The following is a 26746-nucleotide window of genomic DNA, read 5'->3' as shown; positions in this document are numbered from 1 at the left end:
CTGCTCCCCCTCCGATTACCAAATTTACTGCACCACATCTTTAGCTGGCGTAAAGTATAAGTCAGTTTAGTTCTGTGTATCTTTGCCGATTTACACAACTTGGAGACCGAACTTGGTGGAGTGGATGTTTTGCTCAGGGAAAGCTCTTTGAAGCTGACCTCAAGCTGCTGCTATGGCATCTAAGTGAGCAGTGGAAGGAAGTAAGAAAAATCTTAACAAAATGGGGGTTTTGGACTGTTTGAGGACTGCAGAATATATCCATCTAGCCATGATGGAACTATGCTGTGCACCTAAATTGGGATTTAAAATATGAGTGAAACAAGACTGTTTTTCCTTTTTGCCAGTACTGTGATTTGACATTTATTCAGGTGAGTCACATAAAACAGAGGGACATAACACAAATCAAGATAGCCTGGTGATTCTCTGCAAGGGACTTTGAACACACTGATTGCATTACAGCATACTTAAGAATTTGTCTGAGATGTTTTGATAGATTTTTCTTCTTCCCCCCCCCCCCCGCACTTGTTTTAAGACTGAGATGCACGTCCCTGAGGACAGCACTTTGTTTTGCTTAGATTAACTGTGTTGTGAACTTTTTGTCTCTCCTCTGTACTCGCTGAACTCCATGAAGAAATTCCCAGTGGATTCAGTGGTGCAGTATTTGGGTCTGAGAGGCTTGGGCGGGGCTGCTTACAGATAGCACCTGAGGTCACTGAATTTGTATTTGCTGTATGAATCTTAAGAGCCCTTTGTGTAAGCTTTTCCCTTCCCTTCCCTTCCCTTCCCTTCCCTTCCCTTCCCTTCCCTTCCCTTCCCTTCCCTTCCCTTCCCTTCCCTTCCCTTCCCTTCCCTTCCCTTCCCTTCCCTTCCCTTCCCTTCCCTTCCCTTCCCTTCCCTTCCCTTCCCTTCCCTTCCCTTCCCTTCCCTTCCCTTCCCTTCCCTTCCCTTCCCTTCCCTTCCCTTCCCTTCCCTTCCCTTCCCTTCCCTTCATCAGTGTTTCTTGTGCAGATGAGAACTTTGTAGTGATCCATACCAGAAGAGGAAAGCCCTTGAAAGCAATGAAAAGGGATATTATGTATAACCTGTGCAACAAAATGTTTGAAGGGTATTCAGAAAGAGATTTATTTTCCTTGATCACAGATTTTAGGGGCACAATTGGATTCCTGAGGCTGGGTAGAGAGTTGAGACTCTGCTGCCACACATTCCCTACCTGGCCATACATGACAGAAGAGAAGGAGAAGATAGGAAAGGGTGTGGTATTAAGTAGTTTTATAAAAGAAAAATAAAAGTAATTTATATAGTACAGATTCAGTTTACACAAACAAGAGTGCAACTGAATCCATAGGGAAAGTCCACCAGAGTTATTAATGCAGATGGAAATGGCACCATAAATTGGGCATGCATGTTGCATTTATACTAGAAATTGGCTTTTATATCCCTTAAAATACATCAGTTAACAGCGGAGACACGGCTATGGTGACAATTATTTAGTTTAAAGAACAAGAGCTTAATTATTTAATCTAAAAAATATGTTCTTAATGTTTTCATTACAGTCACGTCACCCTTGGGCCAGACTCTAAATGGAAAGATTCACAAATGTGCAAGAGATCCAGAGAACAATTTCTGTTGGCTTCAACAAATTTCATCAGCACATTTCACATTACTAAGCACACAAATTCCATGATTAATTACAGTATTTTGAGTTGAAAATAATTTTGGAATAATTTGTGCTGCTAACATATCCAAAGAAAAGAATATGGCGGTCTTTTATTTATATAAGTGTAGAGCTAGAACAAAGGATTTTGTGACCATTCTTGTGTTAAATATGTAAAATCAATGTCAACTTAATCACAAAGCCCCCCCAGCTGCTCCAGTGGGACAGCCTCTGTAATCAAGGGTAGTGGGATCAGTCCCATATATCTCTTGTTGGTAATTAAATTTTTAATTTTTCTATAGATGTTTTTTAGAGAAAATGATAGATTATGTGATTTAGTCAATTCAAAACACTGTTTTTGCTTTCCAAACAGGGCACACTACTGGACCAAGCCTAAATAATGACAAGCTATATAAGTTTGCTTACTCAGCTGAAGTGTATGTTGATCGCGTGAAAGCATCACTGCAAAAAAGTGCAGGATATCGGATTTCTTCTGATGTGGATGTCAACCTCTTATGGAGAAATCCTGACAATGATGATGACCAGTTGATCAAAGTTATGGTAATTAATGCCATCAGACAACTTAAAACATGCACAATCTTACCTGCATTGATCTAGCTGCTAATGTAGCATCAGGGAACTCACTTTCAGGACATAAGCTAAATCTTTTCTCTAGTCTGATCAACTAAACCCAGCTTCTTTGATAAACTGATTCCTATAGAGTGAGATATCACAAGTATGTACCTAACATCATAAACCAGAACTTCAGAGTATCTCCTATATTTTGAAATTACTTCATACAGCTTCTATAGCTTCAAACAACTGGTGTACAAGCACATACCCAAGGGGCGACAGGTTGTCTGAAGTTCTCAGTTCTAGCTACAAATCATGACATTTGCTAAATACAAATTGGGTTTGGTACTTAGCTTTATGGTGAGTTTTTCTGCCACTTATTTCCCCAGTGGAGAAAACTGGTTTCTTTTGTAAACATAGACATAGACATAGACATGGAGGAATAATGATCAGAACCAGAAATGAAGAAATAAAAAATATTTATTATGTGACTTAGTCTATCCAGCCTATCCCAGGCCAATGCTAGACTGCTCTCTACCTGAATTTTCTCTGCTTTTACTTTACTAGATAAAAGATGTTCAGGTTGAAAATGTGAATGAACGTCCAGCTGCTAAAAACATCTTCAAAGGAAAAAGCGCAGAGAAGATCCTCGGGAAAGAATATCTGGAAGCTTTACAGAGGCCCATAGTGCTTGAGCTAGTCCGTGGAAAAGTAAGACCCTTTATTTTAAAATTCAATCGCTCAGGAAACCCGAGACAAATCTTTTCATAGGGACTTGGAGAATTTACCAATTCACTATCATATCAGTGTTTTTAATAAGCCATCATGTTCTGTCTTTCTATATGGAATACAATAGTTTAGAAGAGACTGTAACTTACCTGTACAAGGGGACCTTCTAGCCCAAGCCTATTGTGCATTGAGAACACCAGACAGTGTGAAAGTATAGAGCAGATTGGCCACAAATATATAGGTACACGTGGATTTATGCACTGCTGCTGTGTAAGATTTGTGCTATTGACTTCAGTGAAGCCAGGACTGTGTCCAAGGTCTGAAGGCAGTAAAGGAGATACAGTTTGTCATGACGGATGTTATACCAAGTCTGTGAGGAACAGTGTTAATCACTTTAAACCCTTATCAAATATTTTAGCATGATTGCTTTTTCCAGGTCTCTATATTGCTTATTTATACTTCTGTCTCACCTGCAGTTTCAATGGTCTTAAGTTAATGAGCTTGATGCTGAAAGACCTACAGGCTTACATGTTTTTCCCCCACTGGGAAACTCTCTCCAAAAATCAGAAGAGAAGGGTCAAGGAGTGGGTGTATCAGCATGTGCCTGGGTTTTATAACCTGCCTTGAGAGAGCACCAAAGCGCTGTCCCATGGCAGGAGCACCAATGTCCATTTGCAGCTTTGAGAGTCACAGTTCTGCTGAGAAGGGGATCCAAGTACATCTGTCTCACCCTCTTTTTTCCTGCAGAGCTGCTCATGTGTCCCCTTGCACTCAGCTTACTGTTCTGACCAGGGAGTGGCAAGGCTTGAGCCACGGCTGCTCCTGCCTCCTGTCCATGGTCCTCCCTCCAGTTGCTTGTTGCATTAGGCCAAGAGCCCCCCTCTCCCCTCTGCAGCTCGAGCAATGCTCAGCAGTGGGGGCATGGGCAGAGGGGCTGTGAGAAAGGAGGAAGGTTGAAGGTCACACTCCCTTTTCTCTTCTGCAGAGTAGAGTGAGGGCTGTGACACTCTATCCCAGCAGGATCTTTACCTCCTGCTTTAAATAGGCACTGAGCACATACCCTGGCCGCCAGCTCAGCCTGCTGAATTGCAGCTGCTATCAGACCTGCTCAGTAACTTTCAGACTCAGCCTTGTCATCAGTTTTACACAACATAAAAAGAAACAGGGTGGCACTGGCTTTGAACTGTACACATCCCTAAATGAGAACAGAGGTATCAGAAGAGTACAGTCAGAATGTGTCTGCTCCTAATACATTATGCACTTTCACATGCTCAGGCTGAGATGTAGTATTAAAAACTTGGGCTTTTTCTCAGGTAGTAGGCTCCTTTTATAATTTCTTTGTGGTGTCATACTTTCACCCCTGGCACAGTGATTTCGCTTTCCAGGATTGCCCCGAGATAACACACTGATTGTACTTACAGTTCCTGAAGAAAAGTGCACTTTTAACGCACCTTGAATGCAAAGTGGAAGTGCAAAGTCTTGTTACCAGAGGAGAGGCTCAAGCACAACAGTTGACCCATGAAGTGCAAAGGTTCTGATACATTTGACACGTAGTTTAAGTCATTCTATCTGTGATTTATCTATGATTCATTCTGGGTTTTTGTAACCTGTGATTAAAGTGCAAGAGGTATTATGCCCCTATGGGGAGAGATTGTCTGAAGATTGTGTAGAAAAATTAGTTGCTTGTGAAATTATGTGCAACGTCCCATTTCCCTTCTAAATTCTACTTACAGGAGGAAAGATGCTCCACTGAAACTGTAGTTAGGTTTAGCTGAAGACCAAAACATGCTTATACTGTTCTTATCAGGCCCTGCCGCCCCTGTAGTTTGCTTAAATAAGGGAAATAGATCCCAATTCAGCTTCCTAATCAGAAAAAAGTAAAGATAGACCTAGAGCAGATCCTCACTATTCCTTTCTCATTTAACTAGATTTGTTATACTCTTTTGAATGCTTTTTTATATACTTTTTTTTTTATTCCTACAGGTCAAAACCTTTTACTCGTATCAAAATGAACCTGCTTTTACTCAAAACATCAAGAGAGGTCTGGCTAGCCTTTTCCAGCTACAGCTGCACTCTGGTTCTACCCGTGAGGTATGGTGCTGTATCAGGCAAGATGATTATCATCAGAGAAACAGGCAGAGTCTGATCTGCTGTGGAAGGCAGACCTGTGGCTCCTGCTGAAGAAGTTCACTTCAGAAGGAGTGAACTGTGACAGAAATCTGCCTTTTGATCACGTTTGAGGTTGGGGACATTGGTGACACAAGTCAAGTTGCTGCAAGTAATGTAAAGAAGTGGTGAAATCCATTTGATTTAAAATGCCTTTATCGATTTAGATTTAGCTGAATTTGGTAATAAACCAACTTAAACCACATCACTATAAAAGAGATTATACTGATGTTTAAAGTTGGTTGATTACTAAATTTAATTCAGTGGATGAGGCCACTTTAAATCAGAGTATCCACACAAAATTTGCAGTGGTTTACCTGCATCCATTTCAGTTGTGTTCCATTGTTAAATTTCTACAACTGTCCACTTAAGCAAAACTGGAATTTAACTCAAATTTCTGAGTATAGTGTAAGCTGCCAAGTGCTTCCTACATTTTTTTTTTAAACAAACATTGTTACTTTTCTTCTCAGCCATCTATTGAATAGTACCCCTGCCAATCCAAAGGAGATAGTTAGAAACACGGATATCCTTAAAACTGGTATATTAACCCAAAGAGTGCAGCATCTCAGGTACAGAATTCCAGCAGTGGAGAAAATGCTTCATCTTTGGAAGGTGCTCTGGGGTCCCAAATTAAAATTCAAGAAACTGTGCCAATATAACTCTTTTTTTCAAGGTGGATGTTTCTGGGAAATGTAATACTACTTATCATGTGCGGCAAGATCAAGTGACTAAAATAAAAGACCTGGACTCCTGTGAAATAACAAAGCAAGGATTTACCAGCCACAACCCGGTATGATTTCTTTAACAAAATAAAATCTATTCTTCCTATTTAAAATATATTTCCAGCAGCTATTAGTCAACTTCTCAAAAATCCTTCTTGCGTTAGAGAAAGCAAAGTCTACATGTAAATTTTCTACATGTAGTTTTACTAACCTGAGCTTCATATGTAGTTTCTCTGGGGAGAACAGGGAATGGATTCTCCTCTTGTATAAACCACCTTGACTCAGCTGGCATTGAATACAGCATACTAATTTGCATAGTTTTTTAATCTCATTATAACATATTTTAATTTCTATACAGATTTACAGCACTTTTGTCCTGGCTGTACTGAAGTTTTAAATGATGTGAGACTTCTTTTTTTTTTTTGAAGGAAAATCCTAGATACAGACACAGTCATAGTGATAACAGTAACCTTTTCCACACCTGCTGTAGATTCCAGGCAAGATGGTGATTCCTGAATGGAGCCTGGTCAAGCTTCCCTAATGCATAGGTGTAATACAGGAGATGTGCCTCAGAGATAACTGAAGCCCTACTACGGCCCTAATGGTCCTCCACTACTAGTAAAGGTCTTTCTAAGTAGTTACTACTAAGGGCACACGCTGAAGACAATGGGATTCTCCACATCAGAAACTGACTTTTTGCAGCTCAGAGAAGTACAAAAGCACCACACACTCTCTTAATAATTGGCCTTAACCCTATGACTGAATTCCCGATTTTCACACTTACCGCAAAGACTTCATCTTGTTTACGAAACAGGTCAAGCCAGGTATCTGACTTTGCTTCCTGAGTGTGAACATGACAATCTCGTTTACAAGACATTTCTCTGGAAACGCTTCTCATCTTATTTAAAGAGTATTTTAAATTAAATGTAGTACTGGGCATTTTCTCAATTGCCACCTGCTCCATAACTTCCTCCCATGCTCCCTCTGTTTTTTCCCCGTAGTATGTACTGAATTTGAAACACATGGTGCAGAAGTGCATGGCTTCTTATTGCAGAGAGTCTTCTTGAGAACCTGGTTTATAGGCTTAGCTTGAGATGTCAGCCCACATGCACCTTCCTCATATGACCCTATTTCATTACAAGTCTTGCCCTGATTTGGAACTCTGAGCTTTTTTCCTATTTTGTTGTTTATTGAATAGCCCTCTTTCTGTTCTATTTTTTTGTTATTTTCAGATTTTAGATGTCAGTAAAAAAGTCACATCTGCCACAATCTATGTGCTGGAAGACAGTTTCATAAAATCCATTAAGGCAGAAGAAAATTATGTTTTCCTTCTGAATTTCCGACGAAAAACAGGTGCCAAAATAGTTTCAAAGTAAGTTGGGCAATTTGACTGTCATTGACAGGACTAGTGGTTCAAGTCAGGTTATAGGTGTATGTCTTATAGAATCGAGATCTAAGGCTGTAAACTCTCCAGGTAAGGAGTTAGGTGTCTTTTGTATCCATATGGTGCCTAGTCCAACTTTGATTAATCATGCTACAAATAATAAATAATGGCATTCATAAAAAATTATCTGAAAACAATGGAATTATCCAAAACATTTTAAGCTCCCCATTAGTGCTATAGGTATTCTGTTCCTGTGCCTTCTCATTTCTTAAGAAATACTTCTGATGGATCTCCATTTCTAGTATGTGAAAGTATAGAAAACAAAATCTACTGCATAGAAAGGAAATACCAGTGAAACTAGATCAGTGTTAGACTCCAGACTCCAAAGCACTGCAAGTCTGGAGATACTCATGCAAGATAAACGATTTGGGCATCTCAGTAGTATTAGATATTAAAAGAAAAAAAAAAAAGAACATTCAAAATCTCACTTTCCAGATCCTCGTAAGAATAAATATATGAAACATTTCAGAATGCATATGGTTACTGAATGTTGTTTATCAGGAGCAATAAATCCATGCTTTAGAGAGTCCCTTATTTCAGTATTTTATTCCACATAACTCTAGTGGTAATTCTGCTGGTATAAGATATTTCTGTTACCTTAAAAAACCCATAGGCTAGCCATGTTCTGAACATTTTAAAAGAAGACTTCAATAAGCCTGTGTTCTATATTTTTTGCCTGTGGAGGGGTTTTTTTTGTTTTTTCTTGCTGTGATTTCTGCATTTCTGCACTACCTGTTGAGCTCTAATGGTTCACTGTATGGATACACAGGCAGAGACTGGAACTGAAGTCAGTGCAGGCTGGCCCTGGGCTGATCGCTGGGAAGCAAGTCGCTGGTGTGATCAAGACCTTGGACTCCAGCTATGTTGCCGTCCCACTAGAAGCGGAGCCAGTGAAATCCGAATGCAAGAAGTGTCCTTCAGTAAGTAAACACGGGTTCATTGGACGTCAGGTCGGTTGGCTGAGCAGAACAAGTGCGAGAAGAAGTTTCTTTCCAAGCAGCCCACTAGGAGAGGTGTAACGCAGCGATATAAAACACTCCCTGGAGTGGGGAGTACAGAAGTGATGCAATTGAGTGCTCCACTCCACAAGAGTGTTTTAAGATTTACCACTGAAAGTACCAATGTTTTTGCTCTCCTTCAAAGATTGAGTGCAATACTTCTCAAGACCACTAGAAAATACAACAACCTTTTGGTTTTAACTCACTTTTGCCGACCATAAGTTGGCAGAGGCTTACTTCCTCTGGGTAATGGAGTGGGAAATGACTTTTAAGATGGTTGGCTGGTGTTTATAAATAATTCTACCATGGAGGAACTGAACTGTTCCTAAAAATTAAAGTTCATTAGCCATTCCTTAGGCAGGCTAAACATTTGTTGACAGTATATTAAGCTTCTTCTTATTGCCTGACCCTGAGGAATTCTTTTACTTAAAAGACTCTATAGGTATTTTATCAGTATAAAATGGGGCTCTGGTATTCTTGGGAAGTCCAATACTGTTCTCATTTTTCTCTGGGAAAAAAATGTCCTTGTTTTTTTGTATTTAAGATATTTGAAGACTACTGGGTACTGTAAGTGCATCATAAACTAATGTAAGTTACTACAGTGACTGTTAGCAAACAGTATTCCAGCTATTGCCATTGTGGAATAAATTTAGCAGTGAATGTGAACATTAATGTAAAGATCATTTATCTCTTGTTTTTTAAAAACAAAATACAGCTTCTACGCAGCACACATAATTTTAATTCTCTAAAGATACTCCTTATGAGCACAAATACTTTCCTATATTGGAATTTGTGCTTATTATTTGGAAGCAGCATTACACTATAATAACTTATCTTGTTTAGTACTTGTTGAACCACAAAGGAGACGAAAAAAATATGTTTGGGGAAGTGATATAGAAATGATGCTGCTTGTGTGCTGGAGCAGTTCTGAACAGGGAACATCAAGGGATCTTAAACAGAGCAGGGACAGGTGTTTTTTCCCTGATTCTGCCCATCGGGGTTTGTGTTGACCAATTTGTCACTTGCAACTGAGTTTGTCATAACAGTTAAAATTTCCAGACCAAGATAACAAACACGGGGTATAATTCCAGTGCACTGCCTGGGGACTGAGCCAAGTCATTATAAACTTAGTGGCACGATGAGAATGAACTCCTGCTTTCTCACTGTATTTTTCAGTAACTGCTATGAAAAGATGTGGTCTATAAACAGAACACTGTATCCAAAGCAGCAACATAACATATGGTACTTATATATCATAGTATACATTAATGCCCTGCTGACATGCTGTGCCTTGGAGTTTTCATTTTCAAAGCCCTTTATAAATCATAACAGGTCTCTCTACCTTTATGAATTTGGTATAATAACCACTACTATCCTCATTTCATAGATGTCAGCACTAGCTTCTCTGAGGTTATGGCAGTTGTTTACATTTAAATTCAGGCCTAGATTTCTGTGTTTAGACACCAGAAAGCATGTTCTTTGCAGAAGAGCTCATGCATCTTACACTTTTTTATGCTCATGGTTCCTACAAGAATAGATTCTTGCCCCTTTTGAAACTGAGGTGGATTTGTTCTGTCTCGTGCAGCCAGCCTTTGTGGGTTGGTAAACAGCTGTCAGGCACTGACATTCAAAACCAGCTCTTCAGTTTAGAACCTCTTGGTTTGGCTGGAGTTTTCCTAGGGTGCCCACAAGACTTCTGGTCTGATCTTCCTGTTAGGGAAGCTTGACTAAGCTTGCTAAGTTGCCGTGTGGAAGTGCGTGCATCTTGTGCCTGACTCTTTGGGTTATTCAATCCAAACTGCCTGACATTCACATCAGGAGAATGAGAGCCCCTGCAAAAGCCAATATTGAACGATGTTTTTAATGCCATGGTGACTGCAGCAGTTGAATGGTTAGAGCACCCTACAAAGAGGAAGACTTGGTCTCCACTCTCTTTTGCTTGAGATTGCTCCAGCTTTCATCTCCCACCTTGCTCTTCTCCAGGGTGTGGGCTAAACTGGCTAAGAGCAGTCCACACCACTGGGCTCTGCACAGGAGAAAATATGAGATTAATGAGGTTAGAGATTTTTGCTGGACTATGGTGCAATTTCAACAGGGGGAATAGAAAGTGCCCCATATGATTACTCAATTTCAGCTTATAATAGCAACACTGACCTTGGTGCTAAGCACTAATCACCACTTGAGGCTAAAAGACCCATCTGTGCCTCAGAACATGAGTTCCTCCCAGCTGGTCATTAATTCTCAGGAAATATCCGATGTCTCAATCATTGTTGCCTAATTATTGTTTGTTACAGTCGATAGAAGTTGCACTCTGTACTGATGAATGATACTTCTAATTGCCAGCAGGTTCAAGTGCTATTGCCCAATACAAAATCCACAAAGAAGGGAAGTATTTTAGTAAAGTTCAAATGGGTGCTAGCATTATTTCCCACTCGGGAAAACGGCAGTAAACACTGCTGCAAAGAACAGCTGAGTTTTCACCAAGGAATGTTCTCAATAATTTGAGATAACAGAGGCGAAGGCAAGTGTGAGAGGAAAGGTCAAAATACCAGCACCAGTTTCTTGTGGGAGTGTATCTCTGGAAGGACAGATATGGGTGCTTTGGTACCATGTTGGCTCATTCGGGTAAAACGTGATGTGGGAATAAATACAGCAGCAATGTATCAAGAAGCCAATACCTGTTCTAATACCATATTACCTGTCATTTTGTACTATATCTATAAATCCATCTGTATGCAGGTTTATGAATGAAAAATGGGAATTACTTATTGAACATTTACTCCTGCCCTACACTAACCACTTAAAAATTACCATCTCCTTAGAAAATATGATTAATTTGTGAATTGGGGATTTTGCACCTCCCACTTAAAAAATAATTACTTAGGAGAAAATGGGAACAGAGAGAAAACAGCAGATTCACCAGAAAGCACAGTAAATTTCCAAGAGAAGAGAATTCACTTTATTCCATTTACCATATAAATAAACTTGTTTTGTTCCAAAATAGATTGCAGGGAAATACTGAAGTGTTAGAAAAGAGACAACTATAGGAATGTTTCAAAGATATTTGTTCTGGGATATCATAAATTAAGTAATACTTAGCTAAAAGATCATCAGTCTATTGGATTTCAGCTAATTGGAGCAATAGGTGGCCCACATACTTGCATTTTCTAAGTCTGATTTTGAGAATTGAAGCTATAATCTGAGAGATTTGACATAATGTGAATTGGTTTGCAGCTTTCTGAACACTGGAAGAGCATCAGAGAACATATGCATCCTGAAAAACTTTCCAAAGCTGAAGCTGCAAAAAGCTTTTTGTCCTTCATTAAGAGCATCAGAAAAGCCACGAAAGAGGAGATACTGCAAGTTGTTAGAAGTGAAAATAAAGAACTTCTGTAAGTTATCATGAACGAGCTTTCAAAAGGTTTAAGTTACTTGAAACTGCAGAAGGGCAAATTACATGCAAAGGGATTGAGTTCTACTGGTGATGTCCTAGCAATGCAAACCCAGTGGTCAGTACTGACTACAGGAAGAGGATTTTTTTTAAAGCAGCTGTGTTTATTCTTGTAGTATAATATATTTTCAGCACACCGTTCAGCCAACAGGATCATATCTACAGTGCAAGGCTAACATGGTTTGTAGTTTAGCCAAAGGTTCTTATCCCACCTGCTTGTCCTGAAACATTCTATAACTTGTTCTTGACTTGCCCATTTGTTTCCTTCAATCAGAAATAGAGCAAAAAGGGAAAGGTTCATGCCTGGATATTGTCCTAATATTAGAGTTTGATTGTATACAGTATGTGCACCAAGACTTGAGAGTTGAAAAGGATTTCTGAGTCATATGGTCAGGCTCTTTCAAACAAATCGTAGCAGTTGTTAGCAGTAGAGATAACTTGAGAGTAACTCAGGTAGCATAGAAGCCTTTTCTTTACATGCCATTGGGCGTGCAGTACTAAACCACTTTTCTACATTTACAACTTTGTCCTGTAAACTTTAATACCTTCGGGATAGTTTAGTTTTTTAATACTTACTTTGGTCCCCTATTTGCATAAATTCAAATATTACCCATGGATATGATTAATTTCTGGAGTTCATGAAGCAATTGAGGGACACATTTTTTTCCAACAAGAGTAAAAGATTCTTTTACTTGCAATGAAGAGATCTTTCAGTACATTATGTTCTTTCTTTCAGTATGCAGAAAAGCCTTTTTGGTATTGTCTAGCTGGTTACAATGATAAGTTCATTTAATTTCCACTTTTTTATAGTCCACAGGTCGTGGATGCCGTAACCTCTGCTCAGACACCAGAATCACTGGAGGCCATGCTGGAATTTCTTGACTTTAAGGACGCAAGCACTTCTGTCCTGCAGGAACGATTCCTGTATGCCTGTGGATTCGCTTCTCACCCCAGTGAAACGCTCCTGAAATCTTTAACTGTAAGTCAAGGGACAAAATAAATACAACAGAGTTAATATTCTTAAGCTTCATCCCAGTCAAAGGGAAAGGGAAGTAGAAATGACTGTTGCTTTTTCCACTTTTCCTTTCCTTATGCCTTCCAGGGTTTCCTTTAAGCGTGCCAGTAACATAAGAGCCTGCAAACAACAAACATTTGTAGGTCCAGGATGAAATTTTGTAAAATGTTATCAATATCTACTACTTGGAAAAGAAACATAATACTGAATGTTTGGAAAACAATTTGAGCATTGTTTGATTGTTGCCTTATCACAGTCCTGTGACCATTTAAATACTCTCTTCTTTTTTTTTTTTAACATAGCTCCAAAATGAATATACTATTTGAGACACTGAATGTAACACAAGGGGAAAATGGCAGTCAGTTATTCTATGTAGTGATAGAGCTGTGCTCTGCTAAGCCTGAGCCCAGGCCATTGTGGTAACCACTGCCTTTGCACTGCACTAATGCTTGCAGGAAATGAGGGAGTGTATTCAACACACTACAGACTGTGGTTCATCATATTTAGACCAAGAGACTAACAGCATTGCTTTTGCATAACAGGATAAGTTCAAGGGTGATATCGCAAATGAAGAAATAAGAGAAACTCTGGTCATTGTCATGGGAGCACTCATCAGGAAGCTGTGTGACAGAGGAGGCTGCAAGCTCCCAGTGAGTATCTGCTGTGCACTGCTGGCTAAATTCTGGTCTGCAACACACATGAATGATCCCTGCTGACATTACTGGGAGAGCATGAGAGACATGGGAATCATATTCTCCCACTTTAAAATAAGCTCATAAAGTCCTATGTTTGATAGAGAGAGGAATACTTTTTTAAATAATGACATCTACTTTGTCAGATTTAGGCTTTAATCTGGTCTCTTCCCATTTCTTTTGATTTCTCTAGTTGTCCTTTGTCTGACAGAACTTTTTTCTCACTGCCTAGTCTGTCAGTAGAAGCAGTCCTTGTGCTCCCTTGTCCAAAAGCTTTGCATGTCATCAGAGAAACACTGGCAAACTCAAGGTCTATTTAATGTTTGCAATCACCTTAACTAATTTCACCTCTGTGAAGAAAATTCATTGATTCAAATACTCAACTGTATACCAAACATGCATAGAACAACCCAGGAGGAAGACCCTTGAGCATGGACTGAATAGATGTTGATGTTAGAGGATGAAGATGATCAGATAAGGCATTGCTGCCTGCTGGATCTGTGCTATTGAGGACTGCAGCACACTGCCAAAATGACACAGAGCACCTGAACAGGCCCTAGGAATACCTCTTAATTTCCCTTGTTAACTGCCAAGCACTCTTATAACATATTTTGAGGCACTAAAGAACGCTTCCCTTGTCTTTTTTTGTGGGGAGATGCTGGCCCCACAAGGAAGACCTGTGAAGCCCCTGAATCGGGGCAGGAGCAGCTAGCAAGTGATAAAACTACCAGGTTTACCTGGACTACAGGACCAGGTATCACTGTATGTACAGTCACTTTGGTTATGCTTGAAGGAAGCCATCAACATAGAGTTTACAAATGATACCTCTGGTAACCCTGTGCAATGATACTTTCAAACAAAAACATGCTAGAACCCAGCCCTGCCCCTCATACTTCTGCAGAGGGAAAGAAATAGGTTTATGATCACCATTTAAATGTGCTGTTGATTTTCTTTAGTTTGTTGTGGAGGCCAAAAGGCTGATTCTAAATAGATTGGAGAAGGCTAAGAAAGATGACAATGTGAGGATGTACCTGCTGGCACTGAAGAATGCACTCCTTCCCGAAGCAATTCCACTGCTCCTGAAGTACGCTGAGTCAGAAGAAGGGCACATTAGCAGTCTTGCTGCCACTGCCTTGCAGAGATATGATCCTTCTTTTCTCACCAAAGAGGTAAGAAAATATCCTGCCCAAGGAAAGAAGTGCAAGAGACTGTATTAAACAGTGGGATTGAGTGCAATCTCAGTAAGTTTGCTGATGACACCAAGCTGTGTGGTGCAGTCAACATGCTGAAGGGCAGGGATGGTCTTGTGGACATGTGCTACTCAGCCTTTGGCTCCAGAGTCCCACAAAGGTGGGGGCTGTCAAAGATGGCATGCAGTTTGCAGGGAAAACTGGGCTCCCTTCCCAAGATGGAACACTTGGACACCTGTGCAACCCCTGTTCTTTCTTGTGCTTTCACAAAGCCAGGAAGAATACACAAAGTAAGACAAGGATAAAATAGCTGCATCTTACCCTGCAGCCTCCAAGAGTAAGAGAAGACATACAAAATAGCAGAATATAAGGTCCTGCCTCTGCTGCTTTACCCTGCATCTCATTTCATACCTACTGCTGGCCACCAGAACCAAGGTTGTCAGGGTGCTGTTCTGCAATTAACATGCTGGAGGGCATTCTGTCAATGAGGCTACATGGCTTTCCGTGGATTTACCTGTAAAAAAGATGTGTCACAATCTTCTCAGGGACATGAAGCCATCACAGGCGCTATCTATAAAATTAAACCACAAGATTCTTTATTTTTTAAAAGTATTTCCTTAACTGTCAAGGAAATCTCTCTTGATCTTACCACTGCCACATTAATTTGATCTTAGTCCTGCTGCTTATTTACAGCCCCACTGTGAAAACCAGTGTGGAAGGCTGTATTTGGTCTGTGGCTTGAGAGAACATAACAGATGTCCCACTTGTCCTTGTGGTCACTGAGCTATACATGTCTCGTACATTCCAAAAGGACCATGAAAAACAGGGTGCTGAAAATATATCCTTATGTATTAGCCTTAGCTATGGAGCTAACTTAAGCTAACTTAAGCTGATATTATAAACGAGATTCCAACCTGTGCTTTGCCCAGTCATCTGCATGAGCATTGAGTGAATAATGTGTTTCCTGACCAGGTGAAGGAAACAATGAACAGGATATACCACCAGAATCGCAAAGTCCATGAAAAGACGGTGCGAACCACTGCAGCTGCTATCATCTTAAACAGTAACCCATCCTACATGGAAGTGAAAAACATCCTGCTCTCCATTGGTGAACTGCCTATGGAAATGAACAAGTACATGCTCTCCATGATCCAAGACATAATTCACTTTGAAATGCCTTCAAGGTACATTAAGTTCAGTATAAGTAAACACAGCCCTTCCTTATTTCTTTGCAGAGACCCTAAGAACACACAGATTCTAATGAATTACTAAAATTTGAGGAAAGTATAAAAGGATGCCTGATTTTCATATCAGTTTTAGGTATTGTTAATTCAGAATAAATTTAATTGGCATTCTTTTAATACTCACATTTTCACAGGTACAAATAAGAATTAGGCATCTAGCTTGCATTACTGTGAAAAATGTCATCTGTTGGTCTTAACTCTCTCAGTGGGTCACTTGTTTTTATATTTTAAGAACCAATGAACTTTAAAAAAAATTTTAAACATCTCAGCATGAGAAGGAAAATAATAAAAATCTCTCTTTTTTTTCAAAATCATTAATTTTCAAGCAAGAACTTTGCTTGCCTTTCTTCCTATGACTGCAGGGAGTACCTGAAATTGGAAAAGAGACTCTGGGTTAGGGCAGATTTTTAATAGGAAAAGGTAATGGTTTTGAAGACCCTCTTTCATACTGGGAAATTCACCCTCTCTGAAATTTGATGTTTCTACAGAAAAATAATATATTTGGTACTGTAAAATTTTTGTATCTCAGTGGTTTTGATTGTTTGTTCTGATTGTTCTGTTTGTTCTGATTGTTTTGATTGTTTGTCCTACAGCAAAACAGTTCGAAAAGTTCTGAAGGACATGCGTACTCATAACTATGACCGCTTCTCCAAGATGGGCTCTTCCTCTGCCTACTCTGGCTATATTACACGTATGTAACCATGAAATTGCCTTTTGACCCTGTTTGTATTCCCAAACATTTGATTCATCCACTAGTTTAGTCACAGGTACCTTCTTTCTTTTTTAATTAAGGTGGTCCTGATATATCATCCACATACAGCCTTGACATCCTCTATTCAGGCTCTGGCATTTTAAGGAGAAGTAACATGAACATCCATATTTTTGATAGAAACGCTGAACTTCATGCCAGCCAGGTAACTGCCACACTGTATACAAAAACTAAGCCAGTATGTGGTCCTTTTCTTACAGCTTCTAAATCAGTTCAGCTAATGCCTAAGACCATAAGGTTTGCTGCACTGGGCAGAGAGCAAGCCAACAATGGGAAAAACCCCAAAGTGTTTGCCCTGAACAAAAAGACAGGTGTTTCGTTCTGGATCAAATTCTGTGTCTGTTTAAAGCCTATGCTGTTTATTTGATGTAATCAGTAAAAGCTTTGTGAGTTTGTAAAACTAAGTCCTATTTCTAGTATGTCATAGAATGGAAAAACAAGGAGCAGATCAAATGTACAAATCAAACAGATTTTAATGATATGCCTGTGTTTTAGATTTCTCTTAAAGTTGGCAAGAACTTTCAATATTATAATGCTATTAAATCTATGCAGGACAAAAATTGTGCAGTGGGACATCTCTGGGTTTTCCTCCAGACTGTCCAAAGAAAATAGTCATATGATTGAAGGGAAATTTGTTTGAAAGAGAAGTAGTCTCAGGATTGTGATCTGCATATGGGAAAATCCTGCCTGCACCTAAAAGCATGCCATGAAATTATTTTATTTTCTGTTTTTCTTGCTGCTCAACCTCATTCCATTAAGTCTTCACCTCATACTTTTTCATCTGCAGCTACACAAATTAGAGTTAGGCTCTTAGACATTAAGAAAATATGTAGGGTTGTTAATAGTTTGAGTCAGGTAGAATTTTTTTCACTTATTCTGTATCATTGTTGCATTGTAGGTGGTGCTCGAAGCTCAGGGTCTGGAGTCCATAATAGCTGCAACTCCTGATGAAGGCGAGGAAAACCTGGACTCCTTTGCTGGCATGTCAGCCATTCTGTTTGATGTCCAGCTCAGGCCAGTTACGTTTTTCCAAGGGTATGGTGATTTAATGTCTAAAATGCTCTCAGCAACTGGAGATCCCATGAACGTGGTGAAAGGACTTATCCTGCTGACAGATTACTCACAGGTACTAAAAGTACACTATTTGCTTCTTTTTCTGTCTTTTAAGTGCAGATGCTCCCTCTCTCACATTATTATTGTAGGACATCTTATTTTCTTCCTTTCAATGCTGATAAACCTGACCAATGTTACACAGGCTGCTCTTACTGTGGGAGCTATAGGAAAGTCATGGGTATTAAAGAACAGAATTAAATTACATTAAAAGCAATTTAGAACAAAGGTGAGAACACATATTCTAGAAAACAAAGTAACACTGAATAAAAGCAGATCCAACTGAGTTTCCTGTTGAAAACTCATATGCTATTAGCTATGACCTCCCCTCCCACAGTTTCTTGTAATACAGTATTGTCCCATGTGACCACCTAAGTTTTCCTTTTCACAAGTTGTCCAGGGACCTTATGTCCACTTAGTCAATAACTGTCAGGTCAATGAATCACTGGTACTCAAACTTTCCCAAATAACTAACATTCAAAGAACAGTGCTAAGAGGTCCAAATTTCAAATATTTATTACTAAGAAAAATAAGGAAACAAAATGAGGGTTACACAGTTTTTATGCAATCGTCACCCCAAAAGGTCTGCTAATTTTATGCTTAAATAGATTGACACAAAAATATAACTGGCTACATAATGTATTATTGGAGGACAAGAATTTAGACATCTCTATCAAAGTGCAGCACTTGGTTTGATATTTTTGCTCTTCCCAACCAGGGATCTCTTTAGAACCCTGGATTTAACAACTGTACTCAGCTTATGAAACATCTGCAGTCTCGAACTTTACTTTTTACTTTTCCCCTTTAATTTTTGTCAAAAGAAAATGCCAAAAGCAGATGATGAGACAATCCACTCTGATCAAAATTACACAGAAACACCCTCTGCACATGACAGCTTTCCCCATCTGGAACCCAGCTCAGGCCCTTTATAATGATATTATAAGTCCAGAGGGCTTCCCAGGTAGGGCACAGATTGACTAACTAAGCTCATTCCAACAATGCTTTACAGTTCACACACAGATTATGGGCAAAAACTTTGCTGTGACCTATTTAGCAAACAGACCACAGAGGTGAGAAAGATAATCATGTCCAGTCCTGAGCACAGGAGCATTTAGAGAACTAAATATTTCCAACTGCTGTGCATGCACCAAGCTCCATACATACTCTGGCTGAATCAGTTGGCCGGGCACCCCTAGAGCTGGGGCAGCCAGCAAATTCTCCACTCCTTGCCTTTGGAGAACCTCACAAAAGTCTGGGGCACAGGTCAACAGCACATCAGCATGGTTTCAGGACTTCCACATGGCCAAGTTAAGCCTCATTAGAAACACTTTCACCTGCAAATTCTCTAACAGTGTTACATCTGTACCAGAAAACACTGTCAGAATGGAAGTGCGAATGGCCTAACACTGAAACTGGGGAAAAGACAGTGCAAGAGAGCCATAATTAATATAGCTTCTTGATAGTTAAGTACTACCTCCACTTTCCCTGGCCAGCACGAACAGGCCTTGCCCAGAACATAAGCCCCTTTACAAATTCATACTGTAGACAACCAAGTCAAACGTGGGTTTATCTTCTTTCAGCGAAGAAAACTAGGCATGGGAAACAGTGCTCATTCTATGATACCAAAACTCAGTGTGCCACAGCTGGCCACACTGATTTCAGAACAGGTGAAAACTAAACCAAAATGTTAGACACAGACAGCACAGATGAAATCAAATATCAAAAGGACAGCTTGGAAGTCAAGACTGGAGCTTAAAAATGGGGCAATTGAATTGTCATAAAAGAAATAATGTAATATTTGGGTTCCAGTTTGTGCATTGGTACAGCCTGATTTTGAGAGAAATTATTTTTAAATACTAGAAAAGTTCTGCTCCCCTATTGCTGCTTATAAGGATCATTTTGCATAGAAAGATCAAAACTGTGTTGTATTCAAAGTGCTGTAAAATCTACCAAATAAGACCACCTACCCCCCAAAAATAGCTTCCTTTCATTGACCTTATAACAAGCAGTAATCACAATAGGCTCATTTAGGAAAGGTAATTTCCAAGTTAATAATATTGCTTCTAAAGCTTACACTCCTGCCCATCATCTGTGACATATTTACTCACATGACTGCACAAACTGAAATCAGAGTGTATTTTCCAGCCATTGCTGTGTTGTTTGAGGTCTAAGAATAACTGTCCAGAAGTTATACTCTCTCTATGAAATAAACAGCTCTCATAAAACTGTTTTTGAGACTCCTAAGTCACCTGCATTAAAGTTCAGTAGTGTTAATAGTTCTCCTAGGCAACAGATCTGCCAGAAGCACAGAGAAATTAAATACTATATTAATAGGTCAGAGAAACCGTTTGAAAGCTAGACCCCAGTGGAAGATAGCCAGTTCCCAAAGAAGTGCCTGTTTCAGCTGTCTCTGTGTTGCATTACAGTGCAGTACATAAAGCATTTTTTTTAGTTGAAACATAGCATGTTTGATCATTTTAAACAGTAACAGACGACCAATTCTGATCTTTTGGATCACATTTTCCGCTGCAAATGAGACACAAAGCTTAAAATAGGAAGGGAAAGGAAAATACTTCTCCTGAGGAGGCTGGGTCTCTGTGATTTACACCTCCCATCAGTCTGGATTGGATTTGCACATGAGACGAAGGACAGGCCTGAACTCTAAATAAGGAAATAGGTGAGCTAGTAAAACATAAGACAAGCACTCCTTGGCTTCTCTGCTGGTTTCAGTGACAAATACGACTTAATTCGAGGTAGCATTTAAGCCTTAAACTGTGCAGCCTACTTTAATGTTATTGGGTGCAATTTGACAATACATCTAAAAATATCTGCTCCTCTGGTTGTGTGTATATGTCTCTGCCAGCATGTATAGTGTTACCTCCTCACTCACTAGCAGCTATCCACCAATTCAGTCCCAATTAAAAGCAAAGTAAAATAAAGTAAAACAAACTTTATTTCCACACCTAAACTGACCGAAAAGGGAAGTATTTTATGCTCCATTGCAGTCAGTAGAAAAATTCCCTTTGATTTCAGCAATCAAATGATTGTTATTTGGGTGAATGTAAGAAATCAGACCATCATATGACCACGCTTGCTGAGGGCGTGCTGGATTTATAAGCCATAGCCAGCCCACTGCATTCTTTAAATCTCAAGCCCACTTTAGCAGCAACTGACGGACAAATTGGTTCTGCCAAGTTGATTCTTTCAAGGAAATAATTTTAAAGATATTTAATTTACCCTAAAAGGTTAGGTAAACATGCAGAGCCACTGTAATTATCCAAGTCCTTGATTACAGCAGGAAAACTCTAATGCTCTGAATAAAAACCTTCCCCAGTGTTGCTCCTTGCTATTGAGTATTCACATGTCCTACAAATGCCTGCAGCATTACAGGTGCTGAGAATACCACAGGCACAGAAACCTGGGAGGAGGGAGAAAACTAGCTGTGAGACAGGAGGAGGTGCCCTGTAAATGAGGCACATGATCAAAATAAACTTTCCCAAGTTAATGTTTCTTTTAAAATGGTGAGTTAATACACTAGTTCTTAGGGAAGCAGAACAACTGTATAAAGTGAGTTAGATTGCCAAGCTGAGTGAACCTTAAAATCTTGGCTGTATGTCAAAACTTAAAAGTAATGAACTGACATAACCCTGAGCTATATTATCACTTCCGAAATGGACTTCCATGTGATGTGTTTCTAGTCCATCTGCAGAGGTTTCGTGAAGCCATGAGCACACTTGATGGTTGATGGAAAATGCATTAAATGCAAATTCACAATGGTGATTAAGGTGCATTAGCTTATGGATTTGGCCACCCAGCCACTGAAGGCATAATTACTGTCGTGTGGTGGATTTGGAGCCACTGCACATGGCACAATTGGTGACAGCACTTTGCATTCTACTGCCAATACAGGGCTGCCTTCAGGTGAGCTCAAGAAATCACACTGCACCGCATTGTTACTGGGGTTCTAGTGAGGAGTTCAATCTGATTAAGCTGGGCTGCCATCAGAGCCTCTGTGAGGCTTGTGTGGTAGCTCTTGGAGACATGATACTCCTTTCAGTGATACTCCTTGCAGAAATTATGCCAGTTGGCACACAGGGGAGCAGGAAAGGATGCAAAACACCTTGCCGTAACTTCATCCCATTTTGAGGGAGTGAGGTACATCAGGATGTTTTGTCCACCCTTATAGAAAAGCCCTCTATTCCTTTCTGTTCCTGAAAAATGACAAGTGGTGTGATTGCAGACCTCTGAGGTCTGCAGTCAGTAACCTGTGCTTTCTGATGGCTCCAGGAGATTCAGCTGCAGGCTGGGCCGACAGCCAGTGCAGAGTTCCTGGGTGGACTGGCCATTGACATCTCAGGAGGGATGGAGTTCAGCCTGTGGTACAGGGAATCCAAAACCAACGTCAAGAACCGGTGAGACACTCCCAGCATGTGCTATAGTTGTAGACAGCTCAGGCTCCTGAGACTTGGTAGTCCCAGTGAAAAAGATTTAAATATAAAAGACCTTGCAGATGAATTAGAATTAAATAATTAAATAAATAGAATTAAATAGCTATGTGCATGGGAGAACATTTGATCTTCTTTTTTTCTTTCAACCTGGATAATACCAGTTCCCACTGATCTGATGTGAATTTATATATCTTTACCTGAAGAACAGGCTCCTTTGAGGGCACTTTTTATATAAGTATTGTAGCACTGTTTGTAATTTAATTTCCTCTTTCTTTTTGTGTTTTGAAATAATTGTAATGCCTGAATTTATTTGTAGGGTAGCCGTGTTTCTAGCTGGTAACACCGAGGTGGATTCCTTCTTTGTAAAAACTGGCATGGAAACCACTTTGGAAGTAGAAACAGCATTAGACTTCATCTCCACGGTGCAGTTTTCACAGTACCCATTTTTAGTCTGCATGCAGATGGACAGAATCGAGTCTCCATTCAGGTAAGAACTAAGAGCACATAATTTCTGAGGTGTCCTTCCAGTCAGCTGCTGAACCAGGACATTTTGGTTTTCACAGCAATAAGAGATTAACAACTGTGGCCAAATTTCAGCCTAACATGACCAGGTGCAGTGTAGGCTGTTACACACACCAACCTTTCTGCTAACCCATTCTTCCCTGTCCCTCACCCCTGAGATTCAGAGAGAACCTTTTTGAAGATCACAATTTGCTCTGAATGTGCACTTTAGTAAATTTTTTAATCTGGCTTTGCGAGTGAAGTAACTGAAGTGGAAGGACACTGGTTCTCTCATGTACAATCAGTTCTGATGGTGACCTGAAACTTTGCCAGCAGTATTTCTCTATTCCACTGTTGAGATAGAAAGTGCATAGCTATAAACTAGCTGAAGTGGAAAGTTTTCTTCATCATCTGCTGTTTACTAGTGTCAACAAAAGTACTTGGCGTGTTAAGCTCTTGCATCCATTGTGTTCTATCATATTTTATTAAGGCACCAGTTTTCCTGAAAACTAAACAACTGTGCAATAAGTTTCAAAAGATACTTTCCAGTAGCCAAAGAATAGTAATGGAATTGGGTTTAGGGGGTTTACTACTCCCTCCTGATTCCTATTTACTGAGACCTCAGGAGGGTAACATTTTTCGCAGAGCCTGTACCAGATATCAATTCAGGCTTTTCTCATCCAAAACATGTTAAAAACCAGAAAAAAATTAAGAAACTTGAGGATCTTCAGGAAATCTTGAGAACACAGTATCTGTTATTTTGCAGATACTAAAACCCCTTCTGATTATATCTACACATTGTGGAAGTGTAATCTCATCTGTATGTAAAGTGTTTGGAACAGGGTGCAAATTTGGCATGAATTTGCTAATGCCAGACCGCTGTGTTGTGTCTTTACAGGAGTCATGTGACTAAGTATGAAAGTCTGCCATCTGGCAGGCGGTACACTGCAAGGAGAGGGAAAGCAGTAATGCTGGCAGGTAACGAGCACCCGCTCCATCAAGAAAACTCCAACATGTGCAGGAAGGTTTTCGGCGCAAAGTCTGATTCCTCCGGTGGCTGGTTTTGAAAAGAAGAACCTGAGCTTTTGCTTTCCTGAATCCATGGCCCCCTCAATGACTTAGGCTTGTACGTACCATACTAACGTGGAGCTTGATCTTGCACTACTGCAGTTAATGGGAAATCTGCCATTGATTTCAATGGGCCAGGATCAAGCTCTCAGTGCGTGCACAGTGTTTACATGTTAACCTATATTTAAAATTTTGTAAAAAAAAAACCATAAGACAAATAAAGCCCAATTTGGTAGCATTCCATGCACTTCCTTAAGGGGGGTGCTTTTTCTTTATTTTTACTTTTTTTGGTGCCAAAAGCAAAAATAATCCTTCATTTTTCTTTCTTGGGGAATACAGAAGTCCATGTTTTTGACATTCAGTAAGAACAATTATGATGTATAAAGAATGATTATTTATGAATATATTTTAAAGTATTTAGGTGTTTTAGGCCTATGACCAATGCCCATTCAAATATTCAAGTACAATTAACATCTAAATGGGACCACGAACTCCTGCTTACTCAGTATTGCCTGTTTTCAAAAAAAGCAGGTTTTATTTTACATGATTTTAAAGGATTTTGCATTTTTTTAAGCAGTCAGAGTTTGATTATTATTATTTATCTTTTGGAGTTTTTTTATTAACTGCTGTAGTTAAATACAATTGATTAATGATGTGGGGTAATGTTTTCAGAAGTACTTACAGTTGCCTTAATTCTGTTCCCACTGAAATCAATGGTATCGTTTCTGTAGTTATCACCAGGAGCAGAGTTAAGCCAACATTGGTTGCTCTTCAAGGTTACCTCCTAAAAAGTTGTGTCCCTCTGTGTAATCAAGGCAGATGTTTTTCCAAAAAAATGAGCACCCACTAAGGCAATTCTGAACTATGATGAAGGAAATGTCTTGAAAGAAGTACATTTTGAATGCACAGTCTAGCAAAGCCTGTGCCGAGCCAAAACATTTTCTTCTAGGTATGTTGTATTTCAATGCAAAAAAGTAATCACTACTCATACAAGTCCTCTGATTAAAATTACTTAGACGCTTCAAGTTGTGTCTTCACAGGAACTGTGAAAAAAAAGTTTTATATTTACATCAGCCTTGCAGATTAAGAAAGAATATACCTCATCCCGGCTCAGCTGATCTCTGACATGATCTATCTGATTTAATTTTTATAGGACAAGGCGGGCGAGTGCTGGTCACAAAAAAGTAAACTAAAAAGCCAGGAACAATTGTTTTAAAAAAAACCCCAAAACCAAACGAAAAGCAGACAGGAAAAATTCACAGATTGTCACAAAAAAAAAATTTATTACAAGATTAAGAAAAAAATCCAAATTTTTTTGTGTTGTAAAAAAAAAAAGAGTGCAGAAATCTGCAAAAATCAAACTGTCAATGGGATGAAACAGTCTGCATGTTGTCTTTCCTGAAAATGCTGATACATTTCTAGTCAAAGCATAAATAAAACAGGTAAAAATACAGTGTGACAAAGCTGTTTTCGGTCTTGTTTCTTGTCTGTTACTTTCTGGGTTGGGAAAGCCTCTCATTGGGGAAGGAACGGTGTTGACAGGGGCAAGAGGAACCATTTTACTCACTTTCACATATGAAGCAATAACATAAGTAGGACACCTACTTGTCCTGGGCTCCCTCTCTAATCAGGAGACAGAAGTATCTCCCGAGAGTGGTATAGAGCCCAAGCAGGATGCATCACATGCTGGAGGTGCCTGTCCAAGTCCTCTGCCCAGAGGAGAGGTAAGACCTAGGAACCCCCTACAGTGTCAATACTTACCTCAGTATCCACTCTCAAAGTCTGCACACTGCATGTTGCAGACAGTCTTTGATACCTCCACTACTGTTTTAGGAACAAAAGGGAGACAAGCTTTTATATTTGTAATTACTAGTTGCTATTTGTGTCATATAAAACAAAAATAAGACCAGAGCTAAGTATTCACACACCTTGAAAGAGGCAGTCTTCTCCTGCAGTGATCTGACACTCTAAATATAGGAGGACAAAGAGTGGCACAAAGAAATATTTCTATTCATCACTATTTCGCTTGTAGAGAATTGAGATATCAACAAGGTGACAACCTCAACTTTGCAGCCTAATTTGCTTCAACAGTCTGCCACACCTGCCCATGACTTTACAACCCAAAATCAGAATAAAAAGGTTCTAGATAATGCAATTTGTACCTGTAAGATCTGTGTCTGATGTCAGCAATCCCCCTGCAAGGCTTACCGCCTCTCAATTTCATCAAATCCAAGAATCTTCTGAATGGGTGCCTGCAAAACAGGGCCCTTTGGCATATGAAAATAGTGATCACTTTTAAAAAAGCGTAACACAAAATAGTTTCCAATTGAAAAAGATAATCTGGCTACTGCCAAATATCTGGCCAACACCACCAGGTGTGCTTCTCTTTCAAGTAAAATGTTTAACATAAATCCATCATGTCTCACAGAGACGCTGATTCGTGTCTTTTGCTTTATTTATTCAAGCGCTGGCACAGCTTATTGAGGAAAATCATGTGCCCATCCTCACTACTGAAATCTGGTTTTTCAGAGTGGGACAACCAACCTGTAAGGGCAATGGTGGGGCGTCCACAGCTTTGACAACATCCCTTGAAACTTAAATCAAACAGAGCCTCTGAGACCCACATTGCTCCTTCAGAAGTGATATGTGTCTTCATGGATACCCCCTGGCATGGCAGCAAGACACTTGCTTCTGAAATTATCTGACCCTAACAGCTGGACATAATGGGGATTCCAGGAGAGGTTTAATCCAACAGCTGGGTAATGGAAGGCCATGGCTTCCTTACTTAGGCTCCATAGCTACGGAAACAACAAAACTAACAAACTTCTAAAAATAAGGTGAAATCAATACATTGCTCCAGACTGCATTTGAAATGAAAACACACTTAGGGTTACAACCAAAGCAAACTTTGTGTTTGCCAAATCAGCGGGGGTTAATCACAAAGATGTAACATACATCTTTGATAATGGCAT

General features: G+C 39.6%; 1 protein-coding gene across 1 annotated transcript in view; it reads left to right on the top strand.

The window, feature by feature from the left end:
• Positions 1 to 25237, top strand: part of MTTP (microsomal triglyceride transfer protein) — a 28342-nt gene extending 3105 nt beyond the window's left edge. The window contains exons 2-18 of the mRNA XM_051789726.1: positions 2028 to 2215; positions 2795 to 2938; positions 4940 to 5047; positions 5796 to 5912; positions 7077 to 7216; positions 8058 to 8208; positions 11521 to 11678; positions 12548 to 12716; positions 13295 to 13402; positions 14401 to 14613; positions 15607 to 15818; positions 16472 to 16569; positions 16671 to 16792; positions 17546 to 17773; positions 22045 to 22169; positions 22522 to 22692; positions 23605 to 25237. Of these exons, the coding sequence (XP_051645686.1) occupies positions 2028 to 2215; positions 2795 to 2938; positions 4940 to 5047; positions 5796 to 5912; positions 7077 to 7216; positions 8058 to 8208; positions 11521 to 11678; positions 12548 to 12716; positions 13295 to 13402; positions 14401 to 14613; positions 15607 to 15818; positions 16472 to 16569; positions 16671 to 16792; positions 17546 to 17773; positions 22045 to 22169; positions 22522 to 22692; positions 23605 to 23773 (2621 nt within the window). The 3' untranslated portion in view covers positions 23774 to 25237. The remainder of the gene's footprint in view (positions 1 to 2027; positions 2216 to 2794; positions 2939 to 4939; positions 5048 to 5795; positions 5913 to 7076; positions 7217 to 8057; positions 8209 to 11520; positions 11679 to 12547; positions 12717 to 13294; positions 13403 to 14400; positions 14614 to 15606; positions 15819 to 16471; positions 16570 to 16670; positions 16793 to 17545; positions 17774 to 22044; positions 22170 to 22521; positions 22693 to 23604) is intronic.
• Positions 25238 to 26746: the final 1509 nt, after the last annotated feature.

The sequence above is a fragment of the Manacus candei genome, unplaced genomic scaffold (genome assembly GCF_025592945.1).
Source record: "Manacus candei isolate 608988 ecotype Guabito, Panama unplaced genomic scaffold, ASM2559294v1 h1tg000028l, whole genome shotgun sequence".
NCBI classification, from domain to species: Eukaryota; Metazoa; Chordata; class Aves; order Passeriformes; family Pipridae; genus Manacus; species Manacus candei.
This window is presented reverse-complemented; position numbering and strand designations above follow the sequence as displayed.